At 38.0% G+C, this 26,030-nt stretch overlaps 1 protein-coding gene across 5 annotated transcripts in view; it reads right to left on the bottom strand.

The window, feature by feature from the left end:
* The window catches only part of cadm1a (cell adhesion molecule 1a), a 487,547-nt gene that overhangs the window by 99,688 nt on the left and 361,829 nt on the right, over positions 1-26,030 (bottom strand). For all 5 annotated transcript variants that reach the window (XM_086160454.1, XM_086160456.1, XM_086160458.1 and 2 more), the window contains one exon: positions 15,025-15,171. In XM_086160454.1, coding sequence (XP_086016580.1) covers positions 15,025-15,171 — 147 coding nt within the window. The remainder of the gene's footprint in view (positions 1-15,024; positions 15,172-26,030) is intronic.

Below are 26,030 nucleotides of genomic sequence, written 5' to 3'. Positions count from 1 at the left end.
GCCGTTTCTGTCCACACACGGCGGGCAGAACACATACTCTGATTACAAAAAATAGTGTGCGGATACTATTTTTGCATATTCATTTATTGGCACGTAATCTATGACTGTTTAATTAAATTTATGCATCACAATTACAATTAAACTCTAAAAATATCAACTGTCTCTGATTTTTTTTCTTATTTTTCCACAGTTTAAACAATTTTTCCTCAATTATTGCTAGAAAATCGAACATGAAGTCGCAATGGTACACCTGGATATCCTTGAGTCCTCTGCATTTCATTCGTCCATAGATATAGTGCATAAACTATTATCGGAAAACCTTCGGTGGATTCAGCAAGACTCGGTCTGTATGTGGAAATATAGCTCCCACCCTGTCAACTATTAAGGAGTTAAAGTGATTGTCCTTGGAACCAAACATCCAAACAAAGTATAATAATACAATAATAATAATATTCACTCCTTCACTCACACATAGTATTGAATATATAATGTATCATTGCATCTAAACATTCACTCCCTCATTCTTAGGTCAAATATACTGGGCTGTCTCAGAAAATTAGAATATTGTGATAAAGTTCTTTATCATCTGTAATGCAATTAAAAAAACAAAAATGATATTCTAATATTTTGAGATAGGATTTTTGAGTTTTCTTAAGATGTAAGCCATAATCAGCAATATTAAGATAATAAAAGGCTTGCAATATTTCAGTTGATTTGTAATGAATCCAGAATGTATGACATTTTTTTTTTTTGTAATTGCATTACAGAAGATTAAGAACTTTATCACAATATTCTAATTTTCTGAGACAGTCCTGTCTACATGCAACCATTCAATCCTTCATTCATACATCCCTAAATATGTTTCTTTTCATATTTTTACATTTTGTTTTCTATTGTTTATATTAAACACAGTCTTGTTCATTCTTATCTTTATCCTTTGTTTGCATTTTCTTTTTTTTATTATTACTATTTGCACAGTTTTTTACCCTCTAATACTGATGTGACAGTCGGACATCCAGCGCTAAGAACTGCACCTCCGTTTCTTTCCGTAATGACGTTTTAAAGCTTTCCCTGATTATCGGCGGGTCGTTTGCTGCAGATGGTTTGTTTTCATCCGTTAGCATTAGCTAAACGTTAGCTTCCCCCGTCCAGTTTGCCCCTGGCAACATCATTGGTTGGTTTTTCAGAGCCAGTTTCATGAAACACGGTTTTTAAAACTCCAACCTGCTTGGCGGAAAGTCAGTCTGAATTCGGTATGAATTCCGGGGATCGGGCCATTTTTTAAACTCCTCCTCTTCCTCACCCCTTCACCCGACATGATTTAATTCTCCCTCTTTACCCGTCTTCACCCCACCTCCCTTCCCCTACCTTCCATTTTCAAATCTCTGCGAGTCGTCTCTTCCCCAACCGCCGGCGGAGTGAGGGGGAGGCGATGATGAGCGAAGCGCCGCCTAAGTGGCCGCAATCAATTGTGATTAGTGGGTGCCGCTACTTTTTGAGAGGAGCACATCAAAGTTTTATTATTGGCTGTCAGGGAGGCTGAGATGGGGTAGGGGCGGAGGAGACAGAGGGGGAGGGGGGTAATTACACCCTAACAAGCCTCCTCCTCCTCCTCCTCTTCCTCCCATACTCTCCTCCTGCACCCTCTTCCTCACCCACCCTCTCTCTAGGTGAAGGCCGGGCTTCCAGATCACTGCATGCTTTCCACCTAAATCCACAAATCCAGCAGTTGTTAAGACGGGGGGGGGTCTTATCTTTCTTTTCTGGCGCTGCTGATTGGAGAAAGAGAGAGAGAAAGGGAGAAAGAGAGAGCGAGAACGCCGGCCCCCCCATGTCACGTTTTCCTCCCTTTGTGTTGCATTTTTAATTTCGGAATAATGCTCCTCTTCAGTAATAAGTTCTGCTTCAATCAAAAACATCTCAAGGCTCAAGTTTTCTATTCTGTTTTTTTTCTTTTTTTTTGGGGGGGGGGCTGTAACCGCAGAGAGATCATGTGGGGTGGAAGCTGTCGTTTTTGGTGTGAAGAAACCAACACATTTACAAAATGAAGATAGAATTGGAAGCCAGAAATCTGTGAATTTATAAAAAAAATCAGGTTGGTAAAAATTACTACTACTCCTCCTCCTCCTCCTCCTCCTACTACTACTACTAATAATAATCATAATAATTCAAATGATAATAATCATCTTCTTCTCCTTCTTTCGGCTTTTCCCGTTAGGGGTCGCCACAGTGAGTCAACTTTCTCCATCTAACTCTATCCTCTGTATCTTCCTCTCTCACACCAACTACCTTCATATCCTCTCTCACTACATCCATAAATCTTCTCTTTGGTCTTCCTCGAGACCGCTTGCCTGGCAGCTCCAATTCCAGCATCCGTCTACCAATATATTCACTATCTCTTCTCTGTACATGACCGAACCATCTCGTATTTAATCTATTGTTGATGTACCATGAGCAATTAGCAATACTTAGCATGAGCGTATAGCTCAACGACAGTCCATGAGGCTAGGAGGAGCGAAGGCATAAAAGCAAGAACCTTCAGCTGTGGCCGAGCAGATGGCATAATCCAGGAGGTTGCAGTGAAAAAATGCACAAGGAGAAATTTGTGCGGATAATACATGAGAAAGTAGAATAAAGGGGAATAAGATATTCATTCATTCATTCTCTTTACCGCTCACCCAAGTAGTTTAGGCATAATAGTAATACAGGACTGTCTCAGAAAATTAGAATATAGTGATAAAGTTCTTTATCTTCTGTAATGCAATTACAAAAACAAAAAATTCATACATTCTGGATTCATTACAAATCAACTGAAATATTGCAAGCCTTTTATTATCTTAATATTGCTGATTATGGCTTACATCTTAAGAAAACTCAAAAATCCCATCTCAAAATATTAGAATATCATAAAAAAGTAATTCATTTTTTTTAATTGCATCACAGAAGATAAAGAACTTTATCACAATATTCTAATTTTCTGAGACAGTCCTATAGCTACTAGAAAAAAGAAAAACAACAAAAAAAAACAGCAAAAAAACGGAAACAAAACATTTATGTAGTTGCTCAAAAAAGTAGTAGATCATGCAAATAAATTTTTAAACAAATGTATATAACTAATGAATAATTATATAAACACACAAATACATAAAATATATAAAGCTAACACTGGACACTGCATCTCAGTTATAAAAGCTATGGAATTACAGCTTTCTATTTCAGAATTCGGGGGCACAATATTTGTACTAGACAGACGCCGAGAGAACAAGCACGCCACTGTGTCCTAGGAGATAATCTTAAAAATACAGACGCGAGTTCTATCATATCGGGTCTCGTCGGGGCGGCTAAATGAGCTTTCCTTTAGTGGACAAAGAGCTCTGCACTGCAATCTGAATCCTGACAGGGTGATCTCTCTCTCACACACACACACACCCCAAAACCTGGTAAACCAGCTCAAAAAGGTAAGGAGATAAAAGTTTTTTTTTTTTTTCCTTCTATCTTGCACTCCAGGACTAACAACAAAATTCTGATATTCTTGAACCACTTTGATATTTTCTGAGTGAGTCCCCGGAGGGTGGGGCCAGTGTTGAGCTGTACTCTATTTTTTCACTGCTATTTTTAAATGTATTTAACTTTTAAGAATATGCCAAAACTCATATTCTGAGGGATTTTCTTTTTAAACTTTTTTTGTTGATCCTTTTTTTATTTGGATGACTAATTTCTTGTAAGACGTTTGGTAAATTTGGGGAACTTTCTGGATCATTATATAACAAATTCTAGTTTTTCTTTTTTTGTGGTTTTGATAAATTCAATATTTATATGTCTATTCTGTCTTCCATTTTTATTTCTCATCACTTTGGGGTAAGTGTCATTATTATTATTATTGTTACTTATCAATATTATCGCCATAATTGCGTTTATTCATCATTATTATCATCATTATTTAAGATTGTTTTGTTAATTATCTTAATAATTTCTTTGCAATTATACCATTATTTTTTTATAACTACGCTGAAATCTTAAATCAACTGAAGATTTAAAATCAGCTGTCAAACAAAATTAAATAAATGAAATAAAAAGAAATTAAATTAATAACATTTTTTTCAGCAATCTTGATGTGACTATGAAAAGGGTATTAGAAAATAAAATTTATTCTGTCCTCGCTGGTGAATTGTAAGATCAGGGAATCCTGGATGATGGGAGGAAAAACGTTTTGCGGAAACGCCATTCGGAGGTCACGTGATCGAAGCCCCAAATCCCTCCCGATATCAGCGGAGACAGATGGTGACCAATCAGAGCCCTGCTTGGTCTAATGCTGTCTGATGTGCACGTTACGTTGGGCTGGATGTGCAAGCGAGGCCTCTTGACATCGCCTTAATGCTAAATGAAATACGAGAGTCATTTAAAAAAATAATAAGATACCGCAAAATCGAATGGAATATATTTTATCCCTCTCTTTACGACATCACCATAGCAACAGATCGCCATTTTGCTATCCTGCCCCTTAGTCCGACTGTTTGTTTGTTTCTCTGTGCAGTCAAGACAGTGTTTTGTGGGTACCATCTGTCGAATTACATATGAACGCAGCGTTAGCAAACAATTATTAGCGTCCCCGACAGACAGTCTGGGGCCGTTTTAACATCGTGAGTGATTTTTTTTCTCTTTGCACAGAACTCATGGGAGCCCCGACGCTTCAGTCTGTGGCGTTCGGCTTGTTTTGGGTACTAAAATATGCTAAAAATTAGGATGTTTCCAAACTAGGATTCTAAAAAATTAATTGTGATGTGATACTCCTGGCATCCTTTGGTTCACAAGATTAGAAATATTCATTTACTTAATTTGCGAAACACCAGAAAACTCTTGTGAGTCTGATTTTAATCCCACTGAAAGGGCCGATAATGCGACTTTCCCACAGAAACAAGGGGGAGCTCAAATAATGCTAATGTTTCTCAGCTAAATGTTTACATTTTTTTGATATGAATCAGATTTTTGTTTGTAAAAAACATAGCATAGCAACGTGGCATAGCATAGCATAGCCAGGAACGCTGTCAGTCCCCGTGATCCTTTGAAAAGAGTTTTTCACTCTGGACAATTTCAAAACCTAGTTGTTTAGTCCGGCCCAAAGGGAGCCGGGGTTTGTTTACCCGTTTACTCGTTCATGCAGCCCGGGAAGCGAACGTGGTCTGAAACTAGATCTGATCTCGCACATGGGAGCGGTTTCGGATTAGATCCAGGCAATGTGAAAAAAAACAAAAACTCGCTTTCTTTTCTAAGTTAGAAATGATATGAAATGAAATGACTTTTTTTCCTGTAAATGAAAGAAGGTCCCTGGTTCGATACTGACTGGGATATAATCAGACTCAGTCGCCGGCCGACAGCTGGGATAGACTGCAGCATCCCTGGGACAAAGACCGCTGGATAAGTGGTACAGATAATGAATAAAGAAGGAAGTTCCTCTGTATTAGAATACTGGTGCGTCATGTGGATCATCTTAAATTAATTGATATGTATCTATTTGTATCTATATATTTATTTTGTTTTTTGTTTTTTTGTCCATTCATTATTTTGTAAGTTTTATATGTGCTAGCATTATTATTTATCATCATTTATTTCTTTTATTATCGGAATTATTATTACAAAAATGACTGCTATTATTACTGGTCTAATTAGAAAAATAATAAATAATATACATGAAAAAGAATAATAATAACAGTAATAAAATTATGAACTACAACTGTAGTTAGTCTCTCACCGTAAGTTTGAGCAGCCTGCTGTAACGACTGCTGTGTTGTCCCCAACCCAAAACAGCATTTATATTATCATTATTGTTGCTGTTGTTATTACTCTTATATTTGTCATTTTTTATATTTCTTAAATTTTTTTATAATTTATTTATTTATTTGGTTGTTTGTTCGTCCAATATTTTGTAGTTAATTATGTATGTTAGTAGAATTTTTTATCATTATGTATTTTATTATTGGTATCATTATTAGTAGAAAAAATGACTGTGATTATTGTTGGTCTAATATGAAAAATAATAATAAAAACAACAGGAGGAAAATGATATACTATTACTACAGTTAGTCAGGGATTTCAACAGTTCCGGGGATACATCAGATAATATTGGCAGACCCAGGAGAAAATAAAACCAAAACAAAAAGAAAAAAAAAAAAAGAATCTCATGGAAAGTAGATAAAGGACGAGACGTCAATATCTTTTGAACTTGACGTTATTAACACATATATTACACGGTAATAGCAACGACAAAGATCAGCTGTTTGGTCAAGGGATGTTGGTAGTTCAATCCGTGGATATGGAATTTATTTATTTCTTATTTTATATGTATATATATTTGTATATATTAAAAAAATCCTGAAAATTTTCCACCTGAAGGGCCCAAATAGCACATCCTCGCTTGCATTACCGTCGGCTGGAAATAAAAACTGACACGGGTGGGAGGATCGGGATCTGCATCCGGCCACCGCTTTCCCTTTCAACACCTCGCAAGCTGTCGCAAATGTCAGTTGGAAGGCGGGTGGATGTGATATTAAAAAAAAAAAAAAAAAAAAAAAAAAGAAAAAAGAAAGGACCCCGCTGTTGTTCCGCGCCGCCGTGTCACGACGGCGAGAGATGTTGCAGAAGGATCAGAGGAGATCAAGGAGCCCCCGTGTCAGCGAGAAGCACCTCGCCCTTGACATTCGCCCGTGGGAGTCGACTCACCGCAGCAGCCAGAGGGAACGGGGCGGGGGGGATAAATGGCACGCTCGGCTTTGTGCCCGGGACCTCGTACAGTGTGCGGGAGGTGTGTTGTGTTTGGAAAGCGGTAAATACGACTGCGGTGGGGAGAGAGGAAGGATTGACTCTGGGAGGGCGGGTGTTCTATTTTTTTTATTATTGTAATTTTTTTTTCTTTTCTAACTAGAATCTTCAGATTATTTCAAGCCCCAAGAAAAAGTACAAATAAATACTATTTGTTACTTTAGCAGGGAAATTTCAGATTTTAAATTATGCTTATACTGTTACTTTTATCTTTTTTTTTTTTTTTTTTTTTTTTCTTATTTCATACACTCGATTTCAGGAAATATAACCTGAAATTACAATGTATTCTGAGAAGAAAACTTACTTAGGTCTTATGGAGCTCCTTTTTTAAAATGAATGAGAATGAGAGCAACTTTATTTATCCCGAAGGAAATTGTTGTGCCAGAGTTTCAAGCAAAAACATAACAGTATTAGAAATAGTAGGAAGGAGGAAGAATGAGAAATACAATGAAATATAAATTGTCTTAACTGTTAACTGTTAATGCAAAGATTTGAAGATTCCCTGCGGCTGAGGGAAGAGGAATTAAAAAGTCATCGCTGTTGTAGAGCTTTTTATTTTTAAGTCTTCATTTTTAATAATATTTCTTTTAATTTCATTATAGATTATTTCATTTTATTTTATTTTTTTCATTATCTATTAATGGAGCCCCCAAAAAAACAAAAAAAAAGGGGGGGGGGCGTCAAAGTACCAGACGGTTTTAATTCCATAGCATACTTGTTGCGCATAGTCTGTCAGGAGTACAAATAAAACTATTTGGCACTTAAGAAGGGAAATTCAAATGTTGAGTTATGCTTCTAAACTCTATAAAGGTGTTATGATTATGATTTTTTTTTAAGTCATTGTTGTTGGAGAGATTTTTATTTCTAAATGTCTTCATTTTATTAATGGATTATTTTTAATTGAATTTAAGTTAAGGTTATTTTATTTTCATTCATCTTTTTTTTTTTTTTTTTTTTTTTCCAAGCTGACATTGGGCGAGAAGTTGGGTTACTTCAGACTGATTATATGGCCAGATATGGAGACATAAGACCATTCACTATTTATTTTGCATTTAAGGGAACCCTGCCTGGGAGGACTAATCGGCATAAATATAGTTTAATTTTTTTTGTATGTTCTGATTAAAAAAAACATGAACAATTGTAATTTCTTAAAAATATATATATATTCACATTTAAGGGAACCCTGCCTGGGAGGACTAATCGGCATAAATATAGTTAGATTTTTTTGTCTCATACTAGAATGTGCTGATTAAAAAAAAAAATTGAAAATTTGTAATTTCCTAAAAAAACAAAAAATAAGAAATAAATACATATATATATATATATATATATATATATATATATATATATATATATAAAATATTTAATTTATCACATTTTATTCAATGGGCACAGCCATTGCATTCTAGGTTGATGATAAGTAAGTTGGTTGCGTGTTAACTTTGTGTTAAGTTTGGATCTCCGCTTGGGTTCACTTTCACACATAATGCTACTTTTGGGTGCAATTTCCAGTCCGAGGAACACAAGGAGATGATGCCAGTCTACAGAGTTTTCCAAGCGACAGGAAAGGAAGAGTACGAAATTACTTGTGAACGTACACAACTCCAGCGGTGGAGTTCTTGAAGCTTCTTTCCGGACGCGTTTGACACATTTAGCCGACCTGAGCCGCTGAAAAAGTTTACTGGTGCTGCTGGCCCTTTCAGTCAGCACAGCAGCCCATAAGTCTACAATGATGACAAGAAGTGGAGCTCATTACAACAGACTTCTGTGTTGGCATAGCAACAAACTTCCCGCACGCAAACCAGCGACTTCGGTTGATTCTTTCCTTTCCCCTTCTTTGATCGTCTTCATTTCGAACTTCATTTTGATTTTTGTTCAAATTGGAAGCCGGCCATGATGACATGTTTTTGGCCAGCAGGGCAAAATGAATCAAACTGAGCCCAGCGTCCAGGTTTTGTCATTTTCCGGGCGGCATGGCGACGTAAACAGCAATGGCGGCCTGCGAATGAATTTTATCTATTCCAATTTTACAATTTTATTTCTTTTACCTCTATAAAAAACACATTATCCAAAGTCAGGAATTAGTGATGAGACATCAAGTCAAATCTCGACCTCTGTCACGTTCCCAAACGGTGGAACCGAACTGCGAAAACAATAGCGGTCTAATATCCCACCCGCCCACGAGCGCAACATTTAAAATTAACAAAAATGTTGTGAGGTGATTAGATTTTTATTTGTTCAATATCTCAACAGCGTAAAGAGCTGTAGAACTCCTTCCCCAATAAAGTTTTGGAACAAGGCTGACTTCCCAAGATGTAGTTTGCGCAAATTTGCCAAAAAAACTAAACAATCTCAAACCGACAGGGAAAATGATAAAATCTGGAAGGTGTGACACACAAATGCATCACCTTGTATCGGATATTACAGGGAGTGTGTGAGGGGAACCGATAGGCTCATTCTCAGTTTTGGTTTCGGTTTGTAAACACGGCGGCCTGCTCACCCACATCTTCGTCATGGGTTTGTCTTGCAGGTTCCAACCACCCCAGATCTTCAGTTCTCCAGCTAACAAGTTCATACCCTGACAACAGGCTTTAAAATAAATGTATATTATATGTACTATGTATGTATATCAGTGGTGGGCCGTGCATTTTATACCAAGGCCTTCAATAGTGCTCCGAAATCAATCCACACTCCCAATAAGTGTACACTTCTCATAAGTGTATTTCCTGACTTTGAATAAACCATTCTTGCTTGATCAGTTCCTGACCATTGTGATGTTTTTCCCTGGATGAAATCTGACACACCGGGACAACAAAGTCGGGTCCTGTTGCATGAGCTACAAAAACTAACAGTAGCCACAATAAATGCCTTTATATCAAACAGCTGCAACAAATAAAAAACACCAATAATAACCTAATAAACCTTCAGTATCATTTAGGAAACTAGCAGTATTTTATCTGATAGCAGCAAAATATCTGATCATTTGTAGACAAAATCCAAAAATTCTTGGTTGTGACAGGTTCGCTAGCTTAAGTGTTGCCCGACCTTGCCTTACCATGTCTAGCTTTTCTTCAAAACTCCATCGAGAAAATGGCTTTGACAATATATAAGCAACTAAATCCGTTTCTTCTCCTGCAGCCATTGTGGGTTGAAAAAATTGATATTAAACAAACACAACTATATTTCTGTTTGCAGCTAGCTAGTACGCTTCTCCTTGCTAATACACTTGTCCACTGTCTGACTATGCAATCAGAGGGTGTGAATACGCTGAAGTTGCTCTAGCCTGCTAGAAGGCTTTGATGTCCCCTACTCAAAATCTGATTGGTTGAAGCAACAGCATCATCAACACTTAATTTTTTTAAGTAAAGGGCTTGCAGACCCAATCGTGCAGCCCCCCCAGCAGATTTCTTTGACTTTAACCCTGCCTGGCAACAGATAATGGGTGAAATATCATTGGTTCAATGCTTTAATATGAAAATTCATGTCTGAAAGCAGCACCAGGAAAAAAAGCTATGAAAGGAATTGAGCAGACAATTTGGAATTATTTCATAAGTATTAATGGACAAAATATAATTAACATCCGTGATTCGTGATTCAGATATTTTTTTAGGCCAGCAGAGAAGGCCTTGCAGGCCCTGACGGCCCACCACTGATATATATATATATATATATATATGGCTTGTTTTTTTTCGTATTGTTTTTTCACCTGATGCTGTCCTCATCCTGAACCAGTGTCTGCGGTTGCATGGCCACCTTATGGTGTTGCTCGCGCATGAGGTTCCGCGTGGCTGAACGCTGACAAGTTATTTATGCTACTTGCTATTTTGCATCCTCCTGTGATTACAGTTCCATGGGATGGCTGGACGGATGGATGGATATGCATTACACGATAATTATGTGGATAACGATATTGATGGGGATATACATCAAATTTAGATATACATACAAAAAGGGATGTTTCAATAGATTCAATAGATATGAACAAATAGATCCCCAGATATCATGAAATATCAATAGGAATGGATATGGATATAGATTATAGATTGTGATAAAAATATGTGAACCATAGATACAGATATACAAAAATGTAGATGTCATTTGCGATAGATAGATAGATAGATAGATAGATAGATAGATAGATAGATAGATAGATAGATAGATAGATAGATAGATAGATAGATAGATAGATAGATAGATAGATAGATAGATAGATAGATAGATAGATTTAGAAAACAAAAGGTATAAATACGGATAACAAAATCGAATTAGATAAGGATACAGGTAAAATATAGATATGGATATCATAATAAATATGGATACTGACATTAATATAGATAGGAATACAGATAACAGTATCTGTATGGATGGATGGATGTTTTGCCTGAGGCATAATGTTTTGTGGCTGTTTTCAGGTTGTTCTGTTCTCCCATGTATAACAAAAATACGTGTCGGGTTGTGTTTATCTTCCGTTTCACACGAGTACACCTTTAGCTAACGGCATGTTTAAGTGTTAACACACAGGTGACACCACACTTTCTGTGGGTAAAATTATCTCTTGTCTTTTCCCTCATGACACCGTTCTTGCTCCTAACACATTGGCCTTGTTATACCAGTGAAAATTAGTGTTTAAATGCAACATATATATACCTTAATATCTGGACTATTGAGCACACCTCAATATAAGCTGCATCAGCTAGCCGATCGCTATCTTGGGCGTCTTCCTGCGCACTAAAACCGTCAAAGTCGTCTTCTTCGGTGTCAGAAATGAACGTACTCAGAATTTCCCGGTCATTTCATCGGTCCGATGTGACAAGGATAAATGTTTTAGCGGCGTGAACCTCGTTAGCCCCCCCTCCGAAAAAATCCACATATTAGCTGCAGCGTTGCTTGAGTGAAAACAGTTGCGGTTTGCCATCCGAAAATTACAGTCTATATATATATATATATATATATATATATATATGCAACCAGGAAAAGGGTAAATTGAGATTTTCGAGCGTGATCTGGGTATATAAAAATAAAAATGAAATAAAAATAAACAATAAGAAATCAATAATAATAAATAAATAAATAAATAAATAAATAATAACAATAAATACCTTGTTTTTCAGGCCATATACATATAAATTAATCTCAATATGAAACCCATGTTCTCCAATCAGGGAGCTGGGTTCCTGCCCATTCTGTATTCCACTGGCTGGCAGGATGCATCAGCATCCTATTACAAACATCAAGGGGTGTCAATCAAAGGGCAGCGAGAACGTTACATTTTTCCTCATGCCACAACGGGAACGATTTTGCAGGAAATAGTTGATTGTTTGAGTTTGGTGAGTGCACGGGGGCACAAATGATCAAGCAGAGTGATTTGCAGTGCATCAATGTTTTGTTACTGAAGTCACTGTGGCGTGTGATGCTTGTTAACACCCCCAGCCCCTGACCCACCCCTGGGTTCGCTGAACAAGGTGTCCTTGCCGTGTTGCCAGTGTGTGGGAGTTGTGTTGGAGTCGTGTTGGAGTCAGTTGAGTCAGTCCGGCGGAACAAAGTGGCGAGGGGATCAAAAGCCTGAATAACAGCGGATCCCGGTGGCCATGAGTACTTGACGCTCCGTGTTTATGGGTCAGAGTGTGAAGCTCCTTATGTTTTCAGGCAGTTTTGTGGCCTGACTGCCCCCATTTTTCACAAAAACAGTGATTTATTATACCTATTTTTGACAAAAAAAAAAATCTATTTTACACTGAAATCACCAGCTTACAAGGTGTCTCGAAAGAAAATTTTATAACATTTAAAAATCAAAATGACTATAATAGCCACACACGATCCAACCCCAAGTGTGAAAAACAAATAAATCAAAATATAAAAATTATTATTATTACCATTATCATCATTACTATTCTTATGAGTATAATCATGAATAAAGAATAATAATACAATTGATGAGTATTATCATTATTATTTGTAGTATTGGTATTGGTATTATTATTTATACAACTACTACTACTACTGTTGTTGTTGTTGTTGTTGTTGTTGTTGTTGTTGTTGTGCTACTACTACCACTACTAATACGACTACTAATAATAATCTTTAAAGTAATCTTTATTCAGGGGCTATCAATAGACTGTGAAAAAAATAACACAAACCATCTTGTTTGTGTCCCTCATTAAAGTTGGCTAATCAAGTAAATGAATAAATAAGTAAATAAGTCATTACGTAAATAAATAACTTAACAGAGAATTTCTTTGTTTTGAAATTATAGCTGATAATTGTCCTTTTATTAAAGCCTTTTATCATTTTCTTGCCTTTTTGAAAGTAAAATAAAATAAAATAAGATATTACTAGGATACAAGTGAACTTACCTGGTACATTTTTAAGTAATATCAGACAACTTTAACTGTGATTGTTTCATTAAATATTTATTAAATATATTAAATATGTGTAACAAGATCTTATAAAAGAAAAAAAGAGTCAAAAACACCCCCCGTTATGGCGGCATCGACGCAAAATCTCACTAATGAAGTAAAATGCTCGAGTTCTGTGGCAACTTAAGCTTTGCCGTATGTTAAACCCATCACACGAAGGCTTAAAAACCCTAATTAATTTAGGAAAGCAGAGGTCGGCGAGATGGAGCGCGGAGTGCGGCGCGGCTAATAAGTGCTGTGACAGGATAATTGGGCGGGATAAGAATAAACATAACGGGTCATTAAATGTTTTGGGATCTGAGCTGCTTTTATTCGATCAGACACACTGAGAGGGAAACACGTGAGAGCAGATTATATTAACCTCACCGGGTATTAAGGCCGCTGCTGACATGTGGGTCAAATTTAATGCAACTCCATGCAAGTTCATGTAACGGGAGAAAAATATTAATTAACAGGCCGTTACCATGGTGGTCAAAGACTGCTATAGCTGGGCTTCCGCTTGAAACGGAAGCTATTTCTTTCCTATTTTTTATTTTTTTGTACTTCCTACCACATTAATGAATAAATAAATAAGTAATTTAACCTAAATATATATCAAAAACGTAATGAATCTGAATCTGTGATAGTACTGTGTTAGAAGCATTAACTTGAAAACTTATTTCTGTGTAAAAACGGTTGTGTCACAAAGGAAATGCATGTTGTACTTTTGCGGCTCAGAAGAGATAACACCCATGTATAAAATATTAAATTATAGTAGGGCGGATGGTGATCAATGGATAAGGAGGTGGTATATTTCTTCAGGAAAAGTTAATCTTTTGAATTTTCTTCAAAAAGCATAAGTCAAATCAAAATACTTATATGAAATTTCCCCAATGTAGGATGATTAAAGGAATATTGTATTCTATTGTAAATAAAATATAAATATATAAATATGTTTTATCTCCTTTATCTACCTATCCATCTATTTAGTTATAGACTGACAAATATAATGATATATTATCACACTGCTTAATTTTTACATAGACAAACTTTATATATATATGCATATTATAATGAATGCATTTGAATTTATTGGTACTGTTTTTTCATTTCATTTAATTTAACTTAATGTTCATCTATTTTTATTCTTTAGTTTTTATCTTTGACAAACTGTATTTTTTTGGGGGGGATATAATTATTATTATTTTTTTTTTAATATTGTTTTAATTAATTTACTTTTTTCACAGAACAAACAGCAATAGGCCAAATAAATGCAATTAATATTCATCATGTTTTGTCTTTGTCTGATGTTTATTTTTCTCAAACTGATATAATGCAGGTTGTAGTTATCAGACAGTGTTTTCCAGCCTAAAAAGTTTAAGAAACCCTGATATATGATAATATATGCAAAGTAAAATTTGGGTTAGTCAGAAATAAATGAACGCCACCCATGTATAATGAACCCGCCTACGAGCTCGGAGAATTGGGATCCACAGATTAAAAGCGTGATAGATTAATTTCTTTAACGCAATGACAGATTTGTCGCGGGGCCAGAACCCCCCTAAAAAACAAATAACCCCACTCTTAATGGAAGGTCCTGAAAGGGGACACCGAGACAAACACCGGCGTGGAACCGAGACGGTCCAGCTCGTGAACTCCATGTTTGTTTTGTTCGCCGGCGCGTTGTTTCTTTATTCAGCGTCGTAATTGAAAATGACGCGTAAACTGGCCGTCACCAACGACAACCAAAACAGCAACAGGCCCCGGCGCCCGCGGGTCAACGAAGGGAGAGGAAGAAGGGGGTTGGACTCACGCCTCATGTCTCGGAAGTAGATGGTCTGTCTGTTGGGGTTGAGAAGCTGAATGACGGAGTCGTCGTTGTCCTTCACCCGACAGCTGATGATCGCCATTTCGCCCTCGACGACGGACACGTTGTCCGTCACCAGGTTCTGACTCACGACTGCGGAAAGGAACACAAACACACACACACACACAACGGTTATCGCTAACAGAAGGTCCGAAACACGATTTGATAAGAGGTTAGTAAAGACGGCGGTTTTATTCACAGTGGGATCATTGAGTCCGGTTATATGGATATTTCACAACAATGCTAATGCTAACGCTACCTGATGCTGATGATTTTTTTTCAAGTTTTTATTAAAAAAAAAAAAAAAAAAACGATATGTTTTTTGGTGTTGCTGTTCCAGTACACTGTGATTATAATAATCAATATTTATTGAGTTTGTTTTTATAAACATTGTAGCTAAATTAATAAAGATTGGTGATCATGTTCCAGTTTGTAGCTAGCATTAGCAAAATGTAGCCTCAGCCAAGGAAGAGCTACATTTTAAAGGTATTTCATACGAACTTACAGAACAAAAATGCCTCCTTTGTTTATGGGTTTCTTAAACATGAAGGGTGCAGGGTTTTTCATACAGTATTCAATAAGATTTTTTTCTACAAGACCAACATAATTAGAGATATTCTCCAGTATCAGCAGCCGGTCAGCCTCATTTACCAGCCCACGCCGTTCAAAATCATCGGTGTGAAACCTTTCTGTTTGATGTGCTGTGAATTACAGGCATTATGCAACGATAGCCGAACACAAGTGCCGCGGACGCTCGTCCAATTCCAGCCATCATACACCATAAAATAAATGGACTCATTAAGCTCAGCTCATGGAGAAGGTTTACTGAACCCGGGGATTTAAAGGACAGGTGCCCCGCTGGTTATTCCCCTTTCGGGAGAACGTGCGCGTTGATAAGTTTGACGGGCGGAACGGCAAACGGATTGATGTGCAGACTCCGAAAAGAAAGTCCGGCAGCCAATGTCGAGGCGTTAGCGAGCGCTTAGGTCCATGTTTGAGGAAGAGCAGAGAGCTTTTATGCCGTAGGAACTTTTTTTGTGGTTCCTAGAGCCTTTTCAGGAACTACTTTTGACCGGTATTCAACACGGAACTGGGACTTCAGTTCCTGCAACCTGTTTAGCTCCTGCTCAGGGACAGGGTGCAATAGGAACTCGTGACATAAGTGCTTGGTGGATCTCATTAGCTGCGTCCATAACTTCATACTTCTTGGCGACCATGGGATGCCTTTTTTAGTTGTTTCAGCTGCAAAAAAATGGACAGAACCAGCAAGAAATGGACCAGCAGGAAGGTCTGAGCTCTTCTGGCCTGCGATGCCCTAGAGGCATTTCCAGGGTTTGCAGAGGAAAATAAACATTTTGGCAAAATTATGTTCAGGCGCAGCTAACGTCAGGGTTTTTTTGAAGCAGCACAGATACAACACAACCCATCAGTTATCATGGTTATCAATCCTCCATGCAGAACATGAACGCCGTGTCAGCTTTGCTATCCATGTCATCTTCCCTGTTCTGTTTCATAGTGGTTTGTTTTTAATTGTGGTGCTCAAGTCGCTTTCTATCACTCCACAGCTGCCTCTTCCGTGGTCCTTTACTGCTATGGGTGAAGCAGAACTAAAAAGTTCCCCTGGAGGAGGTTACTCCAAATTCAAGGTTCGGAATTTTCTGTCTGAAAAACTTATTTCACGTACCCTTATTCCAGTCATGCAAATTCAATAGAATTGCTCACCGTTTACATTTAACTACACATTTGTAGTGTCGCTCTGATTTAAATGCTTTCGGCGCCACAACTTTTGGGCACATTTATCCGAGCGGGAAACTCCTTTGTACATTTTATCAGTCCAACAAAGATGGAGAACAGGCATGGGATGCTGCCATGGTACCTTATTGACTTTGGGAATGCAAAACTAAAAGGTTGCCACAGAGAACGGTACTTCCTGGAGAGAAATTCAAGCCAGACAGTTCTTAGAACTGTATTCTTAGAACCTTTTCTGTCTAAAAATGGCAATGGATAACATTTTTTTGGGTCATATCCTTTGGCGAACTTGATAGAAAACACCAAATTGTTAATGTCTTTTGTTAATGTGTCACTATTGCTGTCTTTGCTTCCGGGGGGGAAACGGTTAGCTGTCTGGTAATGGGAATCCTCATAGTAAACAAAAAAAAAAAAAATACTTTGGATGAAAAATTCAGACATAAATCTCACAGCGCGGTACCATCTGGTCCCGTCTGCTCTTCATCCCAATGCCTTTACGCTCATTTTCAATTTGCACTGATGACATCGGCTGTTAATTTGCACACTCTCCTTGTCGAGTAGTGCTAAATAGCCCCTCTTTTTAGGAGACAAAAGATGATGAGGGCGGATTGGAAGAACGGAATCCCCGTGACGCTCAGTACAAACGAGATGGGAAAACATACGTACAGAAGAAATCGGACGGTGGGGTAGCGCGGTGAGACGCCTTGCCGCGTGACGATCCCCGGTTGGATTCCGACAAGGCGGCCTTACTTTGTTTGGATTTTCTAAAAATGACTGTCTGGGTTTCCTGCAAGTTCTCTGTCCCCCTTCCGACTCCCCCCCCCGGCCCGCAGTTCAAATAAAGGTAACAAGTTCACTGCAGACCCTTTGTCACCCAGATGTGTGAATAAGGGAGTGCACGGTTGTACGTCACCTAATGATGTGTGAATTAGGTAGTGAACGTTTGTATATCTCAATATATGATTTGTGGATGAGAGGGCGAAAGTTGTATGTCTCTAGTTGACATGTGAATGGTTGAATGTCTCTTTATCTGATTGACAGGTGAAAGGTCCAAGATTAACTCTTGCCCAATGATAGCTGGGAAAGTCTCCAGCCCAACTTAATTCCTTTAATGCTGGATTTGCAGTATATTTCATGAATGAATGGATGAATTAAATAAATTGGCACAACAGTTTAAAAAATGCAAGAAAAGAAGATGTTTAAAAAGCACTCGATCATAAGAACTGTAAAACATACTCCAATAAGAGAAGATATATATATGTAGAGTGGCCTATAAAAACAGTTATAAAAAATGCACTTTAGATTCATTGGACTGTAAAAATGTACAAGAGAGAAGCAAACTTTGAAAAACTTGCTTTTCAATCTAATATGTCTACACCAGAGCGACACTACTGCTTAAATAAAACTAAATTTAAGTGATCATATTGAATTTGGCATGTGGGTACATGAAATAAGATGCTTTTGGACAGTAATGTTCCAAAACTGCAATTCTAAGACCTAGCCAACTCCAAGTTTGCTATATGAACAATTACTTACAGTATTGTCTGGACTATAAGCCGCACATGTATATAAGCCACATTCGCTCTATTCTTAAAAAAATAAGAATAAAGGATACACAAGCCGCACCAGGTTATAAGCCGCAGATATCTATATTGAAAAGTTAGATATTTACTGCATGTGCAGAACAATTTTGAACCGTAAATGTACATGTCTGTACCTGAACAGATTCTTTCCTAACAGTGCCTTTTAACACAGCAGCAACTTTGTTGATTAAAACGGAACAGAACCAAGAGGAAATAACCAGTATATATTTATCCTCATCTCTACTGTGTTTGAAATCACAAGGCACCTTTATCATGAAACCCATGAGGTCGTCCTCTTCAGTCTTCTTCTTCTTTTGACTTTTCCCTTAAGGGGTCGCCACAGCGAATCAACTTTCTCCATTTAACCCTATTCTCTGTATCCTCCTCTCTCACACAGACTACTTTCATGTCCTCTCTCACTACGTCAATATATCTTCTCTTTGGTCTTCCCCCAGACCTCTTGCCTGGCAGCTCCAATCCCAGCATCCGTCTACCAATATATTCACTATCCCTCCTCTGTAAATGACCCAACCATCTCAGTCTGGCTTCTCTGACCTTCTCTCCAAAACATCTAACATGTGCTGTTCCTCTGATAGACTCATTCCTGATCCTATCCATCCTGGTCACTCCCAAAGAGAACCTCAACATCTTCATCTCTGCAACCTCTAACTCTACCTGTCGTCTCTTCCTCAGTGTCTGAGTTAAACAACCTCAGCAGCGCTTCGTCACATCTGTCTCCATCAGTCACGCTCTTTGTGTCGCTATCACCCATCGGTGAAGTTGGCTCTGAAGGTGCGCGGCTCTCTTCGCGCAGCAGTCCAGCCTTTCGGAAGCCTTCGGTGATGGTGGATTATTTCACAGCACTCCACGCTGATAGGATCCACTGACATCATATCATCAATATTCATTTCGCGGGCGAGTGTTTTGGCTTGAAGTCGGCTCTGTACAGTGGATACACCTCGGCCACCTGCTCTCTGTATGTTCACACAGTCCTCCAGGACATTTTCAAGTTCAGGCCACCTGCCTTTATGTCCTCTAAAAGCTTTTCTCGACTTTTGGCATCGCATGAGCTCTTCCCGCTGCCGCCTTCAGCGTCTCACCATAGAGTCATTGATGCTAAGCTTGCGTGCAGCAGCGCGGTTTTCCTTCCTGGATTGCAAGATCGATAGCCTTCAACCTAAACTTGCGTCATATGAACTTCTTCGTGTGGGTTCCATGATGAAGGGGCAAGGATTTGAAAAGAATTAATAGTTGGTAATTTTTCGTTCGTGTTCTATCTGCAAAAAAAAGTTGTGTTTTCTTCTTTTCATTGATTTTTCTTAGTTTTGATTCTCATTCCCATTAGAGCGCCCCTAGCGGTGCAAGAAAAAAACAACAGAATAGCCGCACCTTTTTTATAAGGCTCATGGTTCAAAACCTATGAAAAAAGTGTCAGCTTATAGTCCAGAAAATACAGTATTTTGATGAAAATGTTTATACTCCCCTGTGAACCCAGTAAACCCCTCTCAGACCACTTCATCGATCCGTTTCTACTGTTTCTGTCCAATTTGTTGCAAGAAAACAGCCAACCAGTGATCAAAATAGTTTTTAAAAATGGGAGTTTGCGGTCCAGAGGAGGCATCTGGTAAGAGGCATAGGTTTTGACCTCCATCAATCGCCAAGCACATTTGTCACATGAGTTCCTACAGAACTGTAAAAAGACCTTGTTTTGAAGCAGGAACTAAAAACTGCCCTAAGAACTGAGGTCCATGGTCTCTAGTTCCTGTGGACTAGAAACCAGGGAAACTGACAAGGGAGTAGGGACAATGTACTACAGGTCAAGATGCTAGAACCAGGTCTGCAAGAAGTATCTGGTAATGGGCGTGGGTTTTGAGTTCTGCCAGTCACCAAGCATCTACCTCACTCTAATCCTACAAAAAACCCTGTCTTGGAGTAGGAGTTAAAAACGGTTCCAGGCACTGAGGTCCACAGTCCCTAGTTCCCAGTTCCTGTGGACTGGAGAAGAGGGAGTAGTGACCACGGATTAGGGACTGAAACGGCGCTCTGCAGTCCACAAGAAGTTTGCAAAAAGTTCGCGGGAAGCACCAAACTGAAGAAGCCTATCAGGTGAGAGGTGAAACGTGTTCACAAAGAAATAGCCGAGTTCCTGATTAGGTTCTAGGGCCTGCAAAACGTTTCTACAGTGCGAAATGAACTACAGTTCAGCACATTGCATGTCTATATTTGTGTTTTTAGACAATTCAAGACACGCAGGCCGGTCAGAAAAACACAGATAAACAGCTGATATAATAGAATGCATTAACTACATCGGTGTGTGTGTGTGATGCAAGGTGACACAGGTGAAGTGTGGGCTGCAAGCGCCACTTTGCAAAGTGAGGGTCCATTATAGCAATTCACCTTTTTTTTTTTTTCATTACTCACCAAGTATGCAGCAAACAAAATTAGACAAAATATCGTCCTGGTCGGAGGAATAATGGCGGCTAAAAAACACCAACGGAACCAAGCTGTACGGTTTTTTATCCTTCAATCGTCGAGCGTCTCTGAATATCCCCTCTATTTCGGGAGACGGGAACGATAAGGCAGGAAGAGAGGAGCAGCATCCTCTGATGCTGAGTGAAAAGGACGGACGGCTTCACAAACGAGATTCAAATCGGCGTCCCCCTCCCCCCCCCCCCCCGGCTGCCCAAACACGCGCTAAATAAATGAGCCAGGCCATCTTTAATATTCAGGAGTAGAAGTCATTTTTCAAAGGGGTGCAAAGGTGGGCGGCGGAGTGGGCATCTGGTTATGCTAATGCGCTAACGCACTAACAAAATGCTTTTCAAGGCATCCACTGAAGGTTACAAGTCGCGCAAGGTGTCCGCCGCGTTGCGTTTAAAGGCTGCGGGAGAGCTGGAAGGACTTCAAATGGCGGCTGCCCTCATCGCCCCTCCTCGCCCCCCCATTAGATTAACAGTTCTGACACACCGGTGGTTCGGTAAAGGGGGGGGGGGGGTTGCTAATTAATGACCGATGATGACGGCAAGTGAGCACCGGGGCCAAATCGGGACGTCATCAGAGATCCCGTTGACATCCCGGCGAGCAGAAGGCCATTTAAAAAAATACAGCAGGAGGCGCTTTTATATTTTTTAAAGTGTGTTTTTAGATAGAAATACGTGTCGGCCGGGGGGGTTGGGATGGGGTTTGTCAGAAGCAAGATGTGAAGAAAAGGCCGGTCAGTACGGTTAAGAGAATAAATATTTTGATAGCGTCCCCCCCTTGCAAAGAAGCATGGAGTTGCATGTCTCTAAATATAAAAAGTGGGCACTTTTGCTTTACTTCTTTTCGCATATTTAACAAAATTATACTTAAGCTCCCTTGGCTCACGTTGGACGGTGAATTCGGAGATGTTTAATCGCATTTGACCGATTCTATGAAACGGAATTATTATTTTGGGACGGTTCCCGAAAGCAACCGCTTTGGCTGAGGATGATTTAGCTCTCACCAAACTGAATTGAAATAAAATAAAGAAATAAATAACTAATAAAAGTTTGCAAGTGTTTTAACTGTCCATGAAACAAACTGACAAGTACTGCTGAATTCACTTATAATGCTGAAATTACTTTTGTATTCATCATTCTATACAGAGCAACAACATTCTGATAAAAAGTGTTAAAAAATAATAAAAATGGGAAAAAATATAAAAGGATATACATTTTTCTTAACTGAAAATGCAAGAAATTGAAAAAAAGGTTTATAAAACTTTCAACTCCTAATGAAACAAACTGAGATGTAATGCTGAATTCTCTTTAAATACTAAAATTGGCCCTTATCTATCAGTGTATGAACTCATCCTTCTTAATAAAACCTTAATAAAGATGAAAAAAAAAAAAGATTTGTAATTTTTAACAACAAAAAAAAATATATGTTTTATTTTTAATTCCAGTTGACACAGCGTAAACAATTAGATACATAGTGATATGGTTTGCTTGGCTTTTTTCAGGAAGATGTTGAAGAGAGATAAAGGTGACCAAACAAAATAAAGACAGCTACATATTTTGAGAGGAGTGAGAATTTTGAACACTTTCCAAGAACAGTAATTCTTGGAGAGAGGTGCCCAGAGGAGAGCTTTGGTTGGAAAATATGTTGATATCTTGTGACAAATTCACGAAAAAGACTTAAAAAGACTTAAAAAAAAATCAAGGTCAGACAGAGAATAGTTGCATGGAAAATCTTATTATCTCATTATATTTAATTATAATATCCAATTGCTAAAAATATTTCATTCATTCAATAAATGAACAACCCAGTTGAGTTTGGTTGGAAGGCGGGGTTTAACCTGGATGGGTCACCTGTCAACTACACCGAGTCATCAATGAACCTACAAGGAGACTCAAAATACAAAGGAGTCAGTGGGAATTGAACCAAAAACCTCCTCTGTGTGGAGGGGTGAATGCCAACTATAAATATTTAAAGGCTTAAATGAATATGAATCTTTAAACAACTACTGTTGCAGTCTTGCCAAAAACAAATGTGTACGTTTTATCTAAAAGAGGATTAAAAAATAAAAATAAAAAAAAATAAAAAATGAAAAGGGAAACATTGACTACTCATCACAGTTAAAAACAAAAAGTACCAGCACTAACAGTACAAAAAAAAAGATTTGATTACTTTTTGGTTATCCTTCGTACAACCAACAACTTGTGAGTAACAGGGAATAAAACAACCCTAATTCATTCATTCATTATCTGTAGCGCTATCCTGCATTCAGGAGAAAAAACATAAACACACACATATATATATATTTACATATGTTTATATGCATGTGTGTGTGCGTGTGTATACATTTTTTGACATTTTATTTTATTCACACTTTATCATTTCTTTTAAATCTGTATTTTTTTTTGCATATGCCTGTGCGGTGTCCTTGAGTGTGGCTAGGACACCCAAAATGAAATGCATTTTATTATTATTATTATTATTATTATTATTATCATTATTATTATTGTTATAAAGAGACAAGCAACCATTCACTCTATAATTTGCAAGTCACGTGGAGATATACTGTACAATCCTTCACTTTCTCATACACCCCTCATACTCTCTCATTCACACATTTTTGCAAAATTTAGTCTCCAGTTGTGAGATAAACCACCTAGCTAACATATCCACTTGTTTCGGTCTAAAACCAAAGGCTCCTTAATTCTGTTTTAGGCCGAATAACAAGTATTACATTTGAAGTTTGGATAACAAAACACCCCAGATTGGTGTTTGGGTAATATGTTTTATGAAAATAACAGCATGTCACGCAATCTTTCTTGCTGACATTGTGTTCGTAGTGCCTGGTTTTTTTTTGATGAAAACTCCCTCCGAAGCAAACAAGGATTTCAGTCTGCGAAAAAAACACCGATGACCCTCAGCACGCTGCACAAAACTCGCCCGAGGAGCCGCTTCAGCGGCAGCGATGTGCAAAGTGAAAATGCTGTGTTCCGTTTGTCTAACAGCATTTTTCCATTTCACTCAATAAGAAATTAATGCATAAAAACCGAGACGGCCTCATGAAATCACGTAACGCTGAGCAAGAAAAAAAAAAAAAAAGCAGCACCCCGTAAACTTCGAATGTTTCATTCCACGCGGCACCCTTCCTTTTTTCTTTGTAGTGACTGTTTTTGTACATAAAATATCACTTGTACAAAGGCTTGAAAGACACAGGGGTTGCAGGAAATACTAAATATTAATCCTCACATCAGTTGCTCCCCGTGTTTTTCCCCTCTCCCTGCGGTGCTCCGGCTACTCCCTGCTTTGTTTACATGCATCAGTTCATAATCAGACACCTGATGCAACGTACAGTAACGGTGCCCTGTATGTGCGTGCTGCGCTGCTACATCATCAGAGCTAATCATTTCCGATGCCTATTTCCAGGGAATATAAGAGTAGCACTTGTGTTCAATCATTCTCTTATTTTTTTGCTGTGTATGTACGGATGTCCGAGGATGTGTGTGTGTGTGTGTGTGTGTGCGCGTATATGTGAGTGTGTATTTGGGGGTCTGATTGCAGTCAGGCCTGCCTGATTGAGTGATTTTTGTGTTTGCCGGTCTGATTTTGTGTTGCACGATGACTGGGGCCGCAGGGCTTTTGTCACCATGACAGACAGAGAAACAATATATCTATCTATCTATCTATCTATCTATCTATCTATCTATCTATCTATCTATCTATAGATAGATCTATCTGTCTATAGATAGATCTATCTATCTATCGATCTATCTAAAACCAAAAGATAGATAAACCAAAAGATAAACCTATAGATAGATAGATAGATAGATAGATAGATAGATAGATAGATAGATAGATAGATAGATAGATAGATAGATAGATAGATAGATAATAAATATGCAAAAAATTTAATAAAAAGTTCATAAAACTGAAAAAAAAAAAAAAAGTCTCTTCTACCTATCCGTGTATTCCCCAATTTATATTCACTGTTTCTATGTATAAAATAAAGGAAAAAAAGGAAAAGTGTAAAAACACATGCATTTTTTTTCAAAATTAAAAATACAAAAAACAAAGAGATTAAAAGTTTGGAAAAGTTTCAACTTTTAATGAAACAAACTGATATTTAACGCTGAATTGTCTTATAATGCTGAATTTGGCCGTTGTTACCTTTCATTGTATTCATCAGTTGAGCACAAAAACAGTGTTGTGGATAAAGTAGTAAAAAAAATGGAAAAAAAGGAAAATAATCAAAAGTTTGCAAGTGCAAGCATTGCTAAATGAACTTGAAATTCGGTCAGACAAGTTGCGGATACCGTTGTAACAAATTCATGAAAAAGACATAACGGCCCCAGTTATCCTCGCAGAGTATGAAACTGTCCAAACCAACTTCACTTTTGTTCTAGCTATTTTAAGACAAAAATAAAATGAAATAAAGTAGTTGTTGAGTATGTACAGGCCTTAAAACTCGGAGGTTTGCAAGCCCATGTTGAATAATAAATAATAATGAATTAATACAAAGACTGCTGCAGAACAATTAGCTCATTTTTAAAAATAAAAAATAAACAAATAAAAATATAGATGGGACCATCTGGCAACTTAGAAAGAAGTGTGAATTTAAGTGTTTTGCCAAATAAACGCAATGCCACGCGCAATCGTTCATTGCAATCTGGGTAAAGATATGGCAGAAAACATTGGGTTCCTTGTGAAAATGGAAACGGGTAGTTTGAACCACCGGGGGCTAAAAGATTCTTGGGTGCTAACAGCAAAAAATTAGCTATATTGAATTAGTAATATATGTGTCGGCTTTTACCAAGCAATGCTGTGTTGCGTTGAAAAGTTTAGCTTCAGAAACTGTCTATGTGGGGAGTCAGCTGACACGAAACACACCGGAAAAAACAAAAACAAAAATCCAATCTTTAGATTTGATCAGTCATTAGCGGGCATTGCTCGTACTGACAACGTTTTTTGGACTTGTTTGATTTTTGCAAATGGGATGAATCTATCACGAAGTGAATGATGGATCTGAGTATTATGACTGTTTGGGTCGTGATGGTTTCACTTGGAGTTGTGTTGATTGCGGGTGTGGAGGGGTGGAGGTGCTTAGGATGATGAAAAATGGTTAGAACTGACAGAAGCAATGGGCAC

Source organism: Fistularia commersonii, chromosome 15, assembly GCF_037954325.1.
Source record: "Fistularia commersonii isolate RoL2024-O1a breed Wild chromosome 15, RoL_Fcom_v1.0, whole genome shotgun sequence".
Classification (NCBI taxonomy): domain Eukaryota; kingdom Metazoa; phylum Chordata; class Actinopteri; order Syngnathiformes; family Fistulariidae; genus Fistularia; species Fistularia commersonii.
The sequence above is the reverse complement of the archived record's forward strand: the minus strand, read 5'-3'. Positions and strand labels throughout refer to the sequence as shown.